The sequence below is a fragment of the Neovison vison genome, chromosome 12 (genome assembly GCF_020171115.1).
Source record: "Neovison vison isolate M4711 chromosome 12, ASM_NN_V1, whole genome shotgun sequence".
NCBI lineage: Eukaryota > Metazoa > Chordata > Mammalia > Carnivora > Mustelidae > Neogale > Neogale vison.
The window spans coordinates 64,705,868-64,720,363 of record NC_058102.1 but is presented as its reverse complement, the minus strand read 5'-3'; the positions used below and the strand labels follow the sequence as shown (position 1 = coordinate 64,720,363).

The 14,496-nt window shown below is 37.4% G+C and overlaps 1 protein-coding gene across 10 annotated transcripts in view; it reads right to left on the bottom strand.

Moving 5' to 3' along the window:
- Positions 1 to 5,272: 5,272 nt before the first annotated feature.
- Positions 5,273 to 14,496, bottom strand: part of CAPRIN2 (caprin family member 2) — a 48,985-nt gene continuing 39,761 nt past the window's right edge. For 4 of the 10 annotated variants that reach the window (XM_044229059.1, XM_044229054.1, XM_044229055.1 and 1 more), the window contains 5 exons: positions 12,122 to 12,290; positions 10,566 to 10,748; positions 9,747 to 9,847; positions 7,513 to 7,576; positions 5,273 to 6,196 (listed from right to left, as the gene is read on the bottom strand). In XM_044229059.1, coding sequence (XP_044084994.1) covers positions 5,628 to 6,196; positions 7,513 to 7,576; positions 9,747 to 9,847; positions 10,566 to 10,748; positions 12,122 to 12,290 — 1,086 coding nt within the window. In that variant the 3' untranslated portion in view covers positions 5,273 to 5,627. Of the gene's footprint in view, positions 6,273 to 7,512; positions 7,577 to 9,746; positions 9,848 to 10,565; positions 10,749 to 12,121; positions 12,291 to 14,496 lie in introns of all 10 variants that reach the window. The other 6 variants (XM_044229057.1, XM_044229056.1, XM_044229062.1 and 3 more) reach the window with 6 other exon arrangements.

The window sequence follows — 14,496 nt, the reverse complement described above, 5'->3', positions numbered from 1 at the left end:
CCACCCAGGTGTCCTGAGGATGTCTATTTCTTAATGCACTTACATTATTTATGGTAGAATGTGAGCCACCTACATTGTCTTATTGTACTATCATGATATGCATATGCCTCACCTCTTTGTCTTTGTCACCTCTGTCTCCTCATATGCTTCCAAAAGCTGTTGTGAGGACTAAATGAGGTAAGCACATTGTCCAGGATACATGCTCGGCATTAACTATCTTTGTATTCTATTTAAGAGAGAGGACATACCTTGTTCAACCTTTACTGAATGAGACCTAGTGAGATCTAGTCTCACACTATGCCTGATACATAAAAAGCAATCAATAAATACTCGCTGGATGAATACATGAATGAATGTGAGAGAGATAAGGGGTCTGAAACAGCATATCCACAATAGAAATTAAGAAGGTAAGACAGATGTGAGACATTTCACAGGTTGAATCAACAGGAACTTGTGATTTATACAATATATAAAGTAGCAAAGGGAAGTCAACAATGATTCTGAAGGTCCAAGCTTTGATGACCTATGGAAGTCATTAAACAGGGCAACAAGAGGAGTATTAAAAGTTTGGAGAGAAGATCAGTTTGCCTTTGAACATACTGAACTACAAGTGCTCGAGTGTTAGATTGCTAAAGGTTTCCAGTGACAACTGGAAATTCACATCTGGCACTCCCAAAAGAGCTACAGCAGGGGTTACAGGAAGGAACACAGGGATGCTGTTAGAGAACTATGAATCATCTATATATAGGTTAGCTGGCATACAGACATGGACATTACCCAAGAAATACAGCAGAGTGAGAATAACTGGCATGACTACAACTCCAATTACATGAAGTGGTTTTTCCTCCAAGCACTGCCACTGTGGCCTCTGAGATTTAACATTTTAGTCGTCTAAATGGAGTATCACACAGCTGTCCTCCCCACCTATTGGCAGCAGCTCACCTGCTGGCCTATGTTAGTAAGCTTGAATCTAGTCCACACAGTAAAGAGAAAATGGGAGCTAAAATCTAAGGTTAATGATACATTTTTTTAAACCATGATCAATAATCTGCAAGTGAATACCTCTACCCCAAAAGTGTCATATTGCCAAGGCTCTACATCATAACATCTGAAATATATGCAAGAATATATACACACATCTTATAAATGTAAGATCTTAAGTATTTTGTTAATGTAAGTCAATGATAGTCTCCTTTAAAATGACACATGTAGGGGGCACCTGGGTGGGTCAGTGGGTTAAGTCTTGCCTTCCACTCAGGTCATGATCTCAGGGTCCTGGAATCAAGCCTGGCATCAGGCTTTCTGCTCAGCAGGGAGCCTGCTTCCCCCTCTCTCTCTGCCTGCCTGCCTACTTGTGCTGTCTCTGTCAAATAAATAAATAAAATCTTTTAAAGAAATAAAAATTAATAAAAATTAAAAAACAGTGATCAATAAGCTAAATAGGGGATTAGGAAGTTTCTGACTACAGTCTCTTCTCCAAGAGACTAAAATAGTAGTTGTGGTGGGAAGGGATAGAACCTAAAGAGAGTAGTATTAACTAAAACTTAAAGAAGAAATACTTCTCCTCAGATCCCTTTTTTTTCCATCCTCAAAATGTTCTGTGAGTATTTCCTCAGGCTTTCCACATCCTACACTGGAGGAGTCCTCCAACTCAACGTCAGGCTCTACTGCAACTACACCTTGTGACAACAGCTCCGATTGCAGTTTATCCAGTTCACAAAGTGTTTAGTTAACCAGAGCAAAACTGAGTAGTAAACCGAAAACATGTGTATGGGCAAAACAATGGGAAATATGGTAAAAGTAACAGAGCACCTGAGAACTGAAGAAGAGGAAAAACTACTGTATAAAATGGTAGGCTGTATTTGCGCTTGAGAGAGTGAAGTCTGGCCCAGGCACTTCTGCTAGTGGCTTCAGAAAGTCAGTCTCCAAAAGTCTCCATCTTATGTCAAACAGTATTTACCTCACTAGGGCCACCGTGAGGATCCAGTAAGATCACAAAGGTTAAGGGTGTTCTGTAAATGAGGTGGAAATGCAAATAGTAATGAAAGGGGGAAGGCAGTTAGGTTTTGTTTGGTTTTTTAAAGATTTTATTTTAAAAAAATAAAGATTTTACTTATTTGAGAGAGAAAGAGAGATAGCAAGAGTGAGAAAACAAGTAGGAGGAGCAGCAGAGAGGGAGAAGCAAACTCCCCGCTGAGAGGGGAGCCCGATGCAGGACTGGATCCCAGAACCCTGGGAATCATGACCTGAGCCAAAGGCAGGCACTTGACTGACTGAGCCACCTAGATGTGCCACAAGTTAGGTTTTTATGGTAAAACTCTTCGATGTGTTACCCCAGGCTTAATGATAATGAAAACAAATCTTCAAACTCCATCCCAGGGAAGATAAGGTGGTGTGAACCATAAAACCTACCATTCTAAGTTAAAGTTTTTAACAAAAAAGTGGTATGTCCATTTCAAGTTCTACAGTAAGATTCAGAATAAAAAGAAGTCCTCCTCCCTCCTACATCCCCCTTTCCCTAGAGCCAGTATTATCAAATTTGTTACAAACTACCAGAAAAAAATGATCCAAGTAATCATATTCACATACATTTGGAAATGTTTCTACAAACGATATTGCACACTCTGCTCTATTCTGTATCTTCCCTTCTGACTTAACTGGTTTCCTGCTGGCAGGCATTTTACTATTATACTATACTAGTATTATATTATACTAAGGGAATCTCTCAAAAAGTGGAACACAGAGACAAAAGATTAAAGAACTGGTCCAAGGAGGTCTAGCTTCTGAACAGTAGGAGTTCCAGATACAGAATTGCAGGGGGCAGATAGCAAAGAAATAATTCAAGAAGAGATTGTCCTTCAGCATTAGTTACAATAGCCACGACATGAAAGCAACCCAAGATAGATGAGTGTACAAAGATGTGGTGCATATATACAGGGGACTATTATTCAGCCATAAAAAAGGAATTCGATCTTACAATTTTCAAAAGCATGGATGAACCTAGAAGGCATTACGCTAAATGGAGTTAAGTCACAGAAAGACAAATGCCATATCATTGCACTTATATGTGGAATCAAAAACAGAAACGTACTCATCTATAGAGAGAACTAACTAGTGGTGGCCTGAAGGGAAGGGGTGGAAGGATGAAAAGTAGTGAAGGAGTGGGAGGTATAGGCTTCCAGTTGTGGAGTTAAGTCATGAAAAAGGTACAACATAGAAGTATAGTCAATGCTATTTTGACAGCACTATATGGTGACAGATGGCAGCTACACCTGTGGTGAGCACAGCAAAATGGAAAAGTGATTTGCTCTCAACAAATAAAATGGATGAAACGGACATACCTGATGTGCCTGAACATCTTTGCAGCCCCAGAGCCAGGTACAAACTAGATAAGCCACATATTTAAGAATAAATTAATCATTTATTTGAAGGAATGAAGCCCTTGAAATTAAATGAATAGAGAAAAATAATGCTTGCAAAATCTTAGAATTAGAGGGCCTCAGGCGTCCTGGTATTGATAATGGGCATAACAGTATTTTATACTCTGGCAATAACAAGTGTGCTGTATTTATCAGTTGTCAACAGTTGCCAAAAAGCTAAAGTCATTAAAGGGGTGATTAAGAATACCCGAGATAAATTCGCAAGTCGAGGACCAAGTGTGACAAATCTAAATTTTTCATCAAAATAAAGTGTGTGGCAGGGAAGCACAGTGGAATTCATATGGAGAAACTTTAATGTCTCTATGCCAACAATTACTCCACCTTACACAATACATAAACTATTATCCTAGTTATCACGAGAATCACAATAGAATATCAGCCATTAAAGCTAAAGAATTAAAATTTGCAAACAGGAAAGAGCATAGTGTAAAAACAGTGATGTGAAAGCAGTGTGAAAATATAGCTCTTATGGAGTTGAGAAAGTTAAAACCATGAGGTGGTTGATAAATCACTGCTACAGGAGTAAGCAATCTCTCAAAAACATGTCCTGCTTTAAGTATCTGCATTTATGCACTAAATCATTATACAGGCAAAAACTGAAGCTCACAATTGTTGGGGGAGAGGCTAAAAAATTGAAAGTGAAAGAAGAAAACCTCAGGGGGAATTTGGTATATAAAGCATTTTTATAAATTAGTTAACACCTCTTACCCTGTGGTTTTAAATACTCTCAGGGAGTCGGCGTTAAATTATTATAGTTAATATTTCTTCAGCTGGGCATGGGCTCATCAGTTAAACTCTTAAGCCACATTTAACTCTCATGGTGTTAAATGTTAGTATAGTTTTTTCCAGTTTAGTTAGTTATGTAAGTTCTTATTCATGAGATACATAAGCAAACTGTGAAGTGTGACAATGTGTGTCTAGAACAAATACTAAACTCTGGCAGTGCCTGCTACACTAATACTACATAAGACAGTGTAAACATGCACAGAATTCTGGAAATTTTTGGAATAAAAAAATTGTATCAGGGGCACCTGGGTGGCTCAGTGGGTTAAGGCCTCTGCCTTCAGCTCAGGTCATGATCCCAGAGTCCCGGGATCAAGCCTCTCTGCTCAGCAGGGAGTCTGCTTCCTCCTCTCTCTGCCTGCCTCTGCCTGCTTGTGATTTGTCTGTCAAATAAATAAATAAATAAAATATTTAAAAAAAAATTATATCACCTAACACTTATTAAATGCTTATGTGCCAGACATGTGTTAAGCTTTTCAGGTATATTCTTAGTTGAACTTCACGTTTGCCCTATGAAGTTGCAGAAATGGTCTATTCCCAAAAAAGAGAGAGAGAGAGAAAGAAACAAAAAATAGAGACCTTAAAGGTAAAATAACTTGCCCAAGATCAATAACCAAGTAGCAAAATCAGGACTCAAACACCGCATTACCTGATCAGAGATTTACGCTTTCTGACAACTGAACGTTCTGCCTCCTCAAATTAAGACTCTACAGAAATTGAAAGTCTTACTGATGGCAGACCAGTAGTATTACCTGTGTATCTCCTATTGTATCTTGTATTATTATACATTTAGTAGGTACTTAAAGATAGCTAACAAGTAACACGTCCAGCTTCAAGGAGAAATACGTTATGTAATAGCCAATAGGAAACAGGATATCTTTTGATGAATGACATGTATAATATCAAAGTAAAAAGAACTATTATAGTCTTATTTTAAAATAGAATGAACCCATGAATAAATACCCATTCAAAAGTTATCAGTGACGAATAGTAAAAATGAAATATTTTACCTCTCAGCTAAATGTTTAATCAAAAAAGAACACTGAAGGTGCATGTAACTTTTTTATTGAGGCACAACAAGGCATTATAACTTGCCTGAACTTGAGGCAGTCAGTTTAGTAAGCTGAACGTTAATACAGTTAAGGATTAAGTGCAAACAATATACATTCACAGCTTGACTAGCGAGGCTACATCACAATTTATAAAGTGCCAGATTAGTGCTAATTGTCATTCAGCTTGAAATTTTTCACCTTGGGGAGGAAAACAAAAAAAGTAAGGACTTCCTCCTTCCTCTAGAAATGAAACCATCTTCCTAAACCAATCAGTCACAAGGGCAAAGACTACTTCTCCTTTAACGCCACTAATTAGAACACCATCCTTTTACTATCAATTCTGCACTGACTTTCAATCTTGATAAAGAAGGTAGCCTGAAAATGTGGAGTATTTCCAACTACTTCCATAAATTGCTCCCCTGTGCAAACGTAACCATATCTGGTCTCCCTGGAAGAGCTGCAGAATTGCATGATTGCTAGCAGTTTCATGGTCTGGAGCACCATCATTGGCATAGGCAGATACCAAGACCTCTTCATTCTTCATGAGGTTGACATACAGTGGCACATTCACTGCCAGCTTTAGCATGTGAAAAATGAAAACGTAAGTGCCATTCACCGGGCAATTAAATCTACCAAGCTGAAGATCAAAAGTTTCTCCCAAGTTGTTCAGAAGAAGATCAAACACAATAGGTTGGTCTAAAGTTCCAGGGGCGAGATTAGAGGTTCTGGCTGCTGAGAAGGCAACTCGCATCTGCTGAGGCAGGGGATAGACGTGTACTGGCAGTATGGTGGCTGCTGGATTTGTCACGGGCACATCCACAGGGGTCATGCTACGGGAGTCTCCTTGTCCAGAGTCACCACTGTTAAAGGTTTCGTTGTCTCTTTCTGGGCTGCTCACCTGAGAAGAATCACTCCACCCTGCTGTTTTATTAGCAACAGTGAGTTTCTCATAATGAAGCAGTTAGCTTTGAACACAATATTTAACATTAGTCGGCTACTGAAACACAGATAAAGATACATTTTATATAGTAAATTCTAAAACAAAAGCAACAAAGTATAGCTACAATATACTTCTCTAGATTTTTCTAGCAATACGCTTGTATACTATTCTAAAGCCAAAAAGGACAGAATATGATCTTATCTAGTAGCCTCATTTTTTTCAAGTTTTTTTTTTTAAGAAAATGAGCCTCCTGAAAATGTTAGCTACCTTACTAGTTAAGATTAGCGAAGTCTAAAACCCAAGTTTGAGCATTCTTTTTACCTTTTTATGGAATTCTCACTCCATTCTTCTTTCCTCAAACCCACCCCCAAATATCTAATATATGAGGACTCAAGAAAACTGAGATTACATAAAAGAACCAACTTTTAGAACTGCTGGCCAGTCAAAGATACTTTGTTATGGTACTAAGACCCACAATGAATGTTCGTTCCACATTTCCAAGTTAATGTGATATCATGACATTCTAATGCTTTAAGTGCCATACAAAAATACAGCTCAGATATAAGGCCAAGGCAGTGTGAGTATCGACTACTTTCTTAAAAGGGTAAGATTCTGCTTTCTTGTGATAGTTAATCTTCAGTAGTTCTTAATTTTCTCAGTTATACTGAATCTTTTAATAGTACCGTTACATTTTAAGAAATACAATATCCTGCTGTTAAAATTTCAAGTCATGGTATCTTTTTTTTTTCCTTAAGATTTTATTTATTTATTTGACAGAGAGCACACACACACAAGCTAGGGGGTGGCGGGCAGAGGGAGAAGCAGACTCCTCACTGAGTAGGGAGCCTGATGCGGGACTCAATCCCAGGTCCCCAGAATTTGACCTGAGCCGAAGGCAGACGCTTAACTGAGCCATTCAGGTGCCCAAGTCAAGATGTCTTAATTTTGTTTATTCCTATCCTTCAATGTAGTGACATTAGAGTATCTAGAAGTTCCCATTACTACAAGAACCATTATCCTGAATCATCCCATGAAACTATCTTTTAAGTATGCATAGTGAATATACTATGGTGTCAGGAAAACTGAAAGGAGCACACACACAGACTTTTAATTAAATGGACAACAGATTGCCACAGCCATTCCAGTACTCTAGAATCTCCCAAAGGTCTTTAGTACTGCACTTACACAAAATGAAAACTTTAAAAGATAAATGGTGAAACAATGCACTTTCGGGAGAAATTCACAGAAGATAAAGATCTAGAGGTATGTTTCAGGTAACCCAGTTAATTATCCTTACCTCTTGAATTTGTCCGAGGACCGCCAGATGTCCCTCCTCGCTTGTAACACTGCTGGAAATTATCCTGAAATGAATAAATAATATTTAACCTTGGCACCAAAAATGCAAGATGATAATTAGTTATTTCCCAGTGTTACTGGCTGGTAAAACTTAAGATCAAAAGTCCCCTTAGCCTTTTATCTGGCCTTCTGCAGCAACCACAGTGGCTCAGATGTTTTCAAACACCAAGAAAAACAAACAAAAGCAAGGGCCACAATGGCAATACTTGCTTCATCTGTTAATTCACCTGACCAACCAGGTATGCTAATATTTGCAAAAATGATAAGGCATCTAGGAAACACTATGTAAAAGATACAATGCTAAGTTATGAGGGAAATTCCAAAATATGGCACGGTGTTCTATCCCTTATCTCAAGATAAAAGGAAATAATAAGGCAAGAACAGACTATTTCAATCTTGCCCTATTTATAAATCAAACTGTGAAGACAATTATGAACTATGTTAGGGTTTTGTTCAGTTTCAATACAGGAGTCAATAAGAATTATATTGTATGAATGTATTATTGCCTGAAAAATAATTTAATATCCTCACCAAAAAAAAAAAAAAAAATGTTCAGGAGGCAACATTTCAAGCAGCCTCCCAAATATGGTGAAAGTCAGCCTCCAAACAATTCATGAAAAGAATATTTAATGGTATGATTAGGTTAATACATGCAATAAAAAAATCAAACAAGAAGGTACACAATAAATAGTTAAGTCTCTTACTCCAAACTCATCTTCCCCATAGCAACCACTATTACTGTCTTATGTTTCCTCAGGAAGAAATTTATGTATAGATTTATTTATTTTTAATGTAAAGCTCTACACCTAACATGGGGCTTGAACTCACGATTCTGCGACAAAAAGTCATATACACTCTACTGAGCCAGCCAGGTGCTCCAGGAAAGAATTCTACAACATTGGTGTTAAGAACAGCTCCAGTGGGATTCCTGGGTGGCTCAGTCAATTAAGCGTCTGCTTTCAGCTCAGGTCATGGTCCCAGAGTTCTAGGCTCCTTGCCTACACCAGGCTCCTTGCTCAGCAGGGAGACTGCTGCTCCCTCTGTCTGTCGCTCCCCCATTTGTGTGCACGTGTGCTCTCTGACAAATAAATAAAATCTTCAAAAAAAAAAAAAATCCTTTAGTCTCATTTGAAATAAAAAAAAGAAAAGCTCCATTACCGAAGTCTGTATTAATCAACACATCCCTTCACGTACATGTTATTAGAACTAATATTTGCATGCTTGATATACATCTGGCATTGTGGTGCTAAGCATTTATATGTATTAATTCACTTAATCCTCACAACAGCTTAGAGTATGGTGAGTAACTCGCAGATGAGTCTTCATCTAACAGATGAAAACTAGAGAGCTCAGAAAGTTTATGCACCATACCCAAGGTCACACAACGAAGGAAGGAAGGGATCATACCCAAGTCATTTAGGTGATTTTTTGTGTTCTTTGAAGTGTGTTCTTAACCCCCTTTTAATACTGCCTCTGTATAAACATCTACTTACCTATGACTGTAAGCAATTCAAATACTTTATATATTACAAAAGAACTTAGTTTGGTACCAAATACATACTTAAAGGTTTGTAAAACTTCAAAACTGAAAATCCTGATGCATACAGTCATATCAATATATGACCAATAACAGGGAGAGCCCAAGATCTCCCTTTATTATTATTTTATCTTTTATTATAGTTGTAAAGAAGATCTGCTGAGTTATTCCAATAAAAATAAACCAAAAAAATTAAACATATCAAAAAGGCCTTTCCTGCACCTGGTACCTAGAAAAGTTAAATTGAAAGCAATGTACAATGAAGTAAAGCTCACAGGATCTGGAGTTAGGAAACTTGGATTCTCATCTCCTTTCTACCACCGGCTTATTGAGTGACCTTAGACAAGTTACTTGTTTCTGAACCCCAGTCTCTCTTGTAAGGTGGAGGAGTAAATGAGTTAATACAAACAACGTGATAAAATCCTTAAGACCTTCCAAGTTCTGTGTAACAGGCAATTGTCATTCATCCTCTTTGGGTTACTGGAAAAGCTTCCAACTCAACTACTCTCCACAGTCCTGACAAGTAGTTCTAAAACAAAGAATGCCTTATACAAAATAAACTGTGACTCTGCTCTAGTTTAATCACCCACTAAACATCAACAGCTGTACAACTATTCAACTACGACAACTATTCTTACCCTTTGGGAATAAGGTGTTCCAGGATATTCTCTAGCTTGGAACTGTAGCTGGCTATAATTTCCATTGGTAATTGAAGGTGGTCCTCTATAAGTATCAAAACCTAATAAATAAACAACTTAAATAAAATTATGGGCAAAATTATAATGAAGTTTAAAATAGTCTAATTCTATACAACTTCAGATGTTAAACTGATCCTATAATACCATAGATTTATTCCTTAAGCAAACTCTGACATTGCTTCCACAATAAAACACATATTTATAAAATATCACTGACTTCAAATAAGCCAACTGTAGAAATTTACTACTGCTTGAATACACGTGGGATTCAGAAAGTGGGGTAGCTAAGGCCTGTCTAGAGCACTTCTGCTAATACCAACCAGTGACAGAACACGTGGAACCACCTCTAAGACTTAGGAGAATATCACTATTATAGTCTCAAAGTTTATGTTTTTATCTACAGTATCCTCTGTTAGACAAACAACTAGATAGTGGGCATTGCCTAGTTATGACATATTTTGAACACTCAAGTCAATTAACAAAGGAAAGTACTTAAATATGAAAACCAAAATTCATCACAGGAAAAACAAAATGCTCAACTTTTCACTTCAGTCCTAAGTCACAAGATCAATCTGCTTTTCATACAAAAAGTTCCTCTGTTGTACAGACAAAAGGTATATTAGAAATACTGATTTTGTAGGAATAGGGAATTCTCTACCATAATATGGAGGGCAACTAAAAAAGGAATAAGATAAAGTAAAAATAGTTAAATATATAAACAAAATAATTCAGTATAATGAAATTTTGTTCAGAGCATACCTTTATAACCACCAGGGGACCGATACGAATTGGTTAGTAATCTCCCACCACGAGTACATCCTCTAACAGATCCCCGGCTATTGACAAATGGTTGAGAGGGTCTGGGAAATACATTCGTCTGTGCTGGGTAAAAGGCAAGGCTACCATTGCTTACTTGAATAGTTCCATCAGGATAACTTGCTGCTTAAAGAAACAGTTTTAGAGTCCAAGAGTTAAATGGTAACAAAGATTTAATATTCTTTATACGTCAAAGTCATTGTATATCAAAACCTTCAATACAATTTTCTCCTTTAAAAAACTACAGTTACTATATATATGTATGTTTACAGAGATCCTGGAAGCTATACATATATATACTTAGGTAACAGAGTATTATTCAGCCTTACAAGGGAAGGAAGTTCTGACACATGCTACAACATGGATGAACTTGAAGACACTATGCTGAGTCAAACAGGCCAGTCACAAAAGGACTAATACTGTATAACTGCATTTACTCTAGGTTAAGCACCTAGGCCAATTCATAGAGTAGAATGGAGGTTTCCAGGGGGTTACAGGGAGAGGGGCTGGAGAGTTGGTGTTAAATGGGTAGAGTTTCAGTTGGGGAAGATGACAAAGCCTAGAGAAATGCTGGTGTACAACACCAGCTGTACAACAATCTGGCTGTCACAGCGCTATACACTTAAAGGGTTAAAACGGTAAATTTTGTTATGTATATTCTATCACAATTCAAGAGAAAAAAGGCTAAATATTCTAGACCAAGGAGTAAAAGACAATGAATTTTAATTAATACTGTGACTGAGAAAGCATGTGACAAACATGCCTTACGTAAATCATCTGCCCTTTGTTTTCACCAAAGTACAGATGAGAAGAGAACAAGGCCATGGGTGTCTAGGTCCAAGGATTTACATTTAGTACCTCTTGTTAGATTAACCAAGTACCCAGAATGCCCAATTCATTTGCTCAGGCTTAAGTTTTAGAAAACTCAAAAGGGGTCTGAAATACCAACACTAAAAATCTACAGGTGTTTATTAAATTAGGAATAACTATAAAGTTGCCTATCCTTTCAGGTATTAGACTAGCATGAAATAGCAAGACAGTTTTTCATCTCCAAGCAAACAGTGGAATAAGTACACTAAATTGTATCTTCACCTTGATCAATGCTTTATTTAAGAGGGGCAAAGGGAGGAAAGACCAAACAGCTGTCTGCACTAAAAGATTTAACAGGATGATTTCAAACCCTTCCTAAGAGCAGCTATATAGTACCCTATGTACCTCTCCATCACTGTCCATGACAATCAAAGCAATCAGATTTAAAAATGCGAGCATACTTCAAGGCTAAATCAACCAACTAGGTGCTACCTCTACAAAAGTAAAAATTAAGAGGTGAACTTAACTAAATAGAAGAGAAAGCATTTAAGTGTTTCCCAACACTTGAACATGTGAGGAAATAATGCTTAACTAGTCAAGAAAGAACCCCTCAACTATCACTACTGTGCTGCCTTCCATTCAATTAGCTGTTATCTAAGTCCTCAAAATATCCTACACAAAGATCTTACCAGTCTCTTGAGAAAGGACAGTTTGTTCTACATGTATAGCTGGCAGTTGGCACTGGGGTGGTGTTTGTGTACTTGCTGTAGTAAAACTTTGATTGTAGCCAGATGAATAAGGGGATTCTTTTATTTCTTGTTCTTTCCGTGGAGGCAGAGGTGCATTAACATTAAATACCTTAAAAGACAAGGGTATGCCGAGTCATTTGCAAAGTTTCATAGAAAATTAAGGTTGACAGCTAACAAAACTACAACCTTCAAAAACTTCTATTAGATGAGCAAAGGACTTGAACTGACATTTCTCCAAAGAAAAATGGTCCATAAGCACATGAAAAAATGCTTAACATCATTAGTCATTAGGGAAATACAAATCAAAACCACAATGAGCTACCATGTCATACCCATTAAAATGGGTGTTACCAAAAACAAAACAAACAGAAAACATAAGCATTGGTGAAAATGTGGTGTAAACAGAACTTCTTGTGTTACTGGCAGAAATGTAAAATGATGAAACCAACTGAGAAAAGAGTATTATGATTCCTCAAAAAGTTAAGCATAGAAATAACTGTGTGATCCAGAGATCACGCTTCTGACATATACGCAAAAGAATTAAAAGCAGAGACTGAGGTTTTGTATGCTAAGATTAAAACTCTATAGTTTGGTTCTAATTTATATAGCTTAGATATTTATTACACAGAAGCACAAAATATTATTCATAACAGGCAAAAGGTGGAAACAATCCAAGTGTCCATCAATGGCTAAATGGATAATCAAAATGCAGTACAGGGGTGCTTGGGTGGCTCAGTCGGTTAAGCATCCAACTCTTTGTCTCAGCTCAGGTCTTGATCTCAGGGTTGTAAGTTCAAGCCTCATACTGGGCTCTAGTGTGTGAAGCCTACTTTATTTAAAAAAAAAAAAAAAAAGGTAGTATAGCCATGAAAAAAGAATGAATTTCTGATCCATGATACAACACGGAAAACCTTGAGAACATTATATTAAATGAAACAAGTTAGACGTAAAAAGGACAAATACTGTGATTCCATCTATATGAGTACTTAGAACAGGTAAAAGTCCTAGAGGCAAAAGTAGAAGAGGTTACCAGGAGCTGGAGAGAGGGGGGGGGAATGAAGAGTTACAGCTTAATGAGTACAGTTTCTGTTTTGGATGATGGAAACATTTTGGAAATAGTGGAAGTGGCTGTATAACCCTGTGGCTGTACTGAATGTCACTGTATTATACACTTAAAAATGGTAAAACACTGAATTTTATGTCATGCATATCTTACTACGGCAAAGAAACACTTCTATTTGGTTTCTAATAGATATAAACTCAAGTACAAAAATTAATCTTCCTTGGGGCACCTAGGTGGCTCAGTGGGTTAAAGCCTCTGCCTTCAGCTCAGGTCATGATCCCAGGGTCCTGGGATTGAGCCCCGCATCCGGCTCTCTGCTCAGCGGGGAGCATGCTTCCCTTCCTCTCTCTCTCTTCCTGCCTCTCTGCCTACTTGTGATCTTTGTCTGTCAAATAAACTAAAAAAAAAAAAAAAAAAAATCCAAAAATTAATCTTCCACTGCTAGAATATCTTATAATGCATACTGAGAATGAAAGATACACAGGGCAAGACTATTTTTTCAAAAATTAAAAATGAATGAAAAAAATCTCCCATCTACTAAATTTCTACTATATGGCAGGCAATGACCTGTCCAGACTCTGGCCATTGTCTATAAAATAGCACTTCCATTACTCTCTAGTCCCCTTATCCTGCTCCATGTTTTCCTGTAACACACAGCACTTGATAGTATTATATGTATGAATATTTTTCTCTCAAGCTCTCTACTATGAAATATAAGGTTCTTGAGCACAAAGATCTGTCTCGTTTTCATTGCTAAAACCCAATCCCAGTGATTAAAAACCGTGTCTGATTTCATTACTATCTGTTTGTTGAATGAATGAATAAAGAAACAAATGAGAACCAATTCATACTGGATAGGATTCAAACAGGTACAGAAGACAGACTGGCATGAGCAAAAAAGATATACTGCGACAGGAACATACAAGGCAAGTACATGAAACTTGCCTGGAAGGTCATACCAGACTTTGAAAGTTACTAAGTGTCAAGCAAAGGACTTTTCAATTGCATTCTGTAATACATCACTGTTTGCTTTTAATTAGGAACGAGGAAAAAGTTAGTAAAACAAATGTGACAATACTGTACAGGGTGGACTGACAGGGTAAGAGGGAGAACAAAAACTGAGAGATCCAGTGTCCAATGAGGAAGTGATAAGATCAGTGAATTCAGGTGTCTGAATTTATCAGTCTATCTCCCTGAATTGTACCTGCTTTCCATGGCCACTCCACTGGCTCCACCCCTCCACCACTCAAAA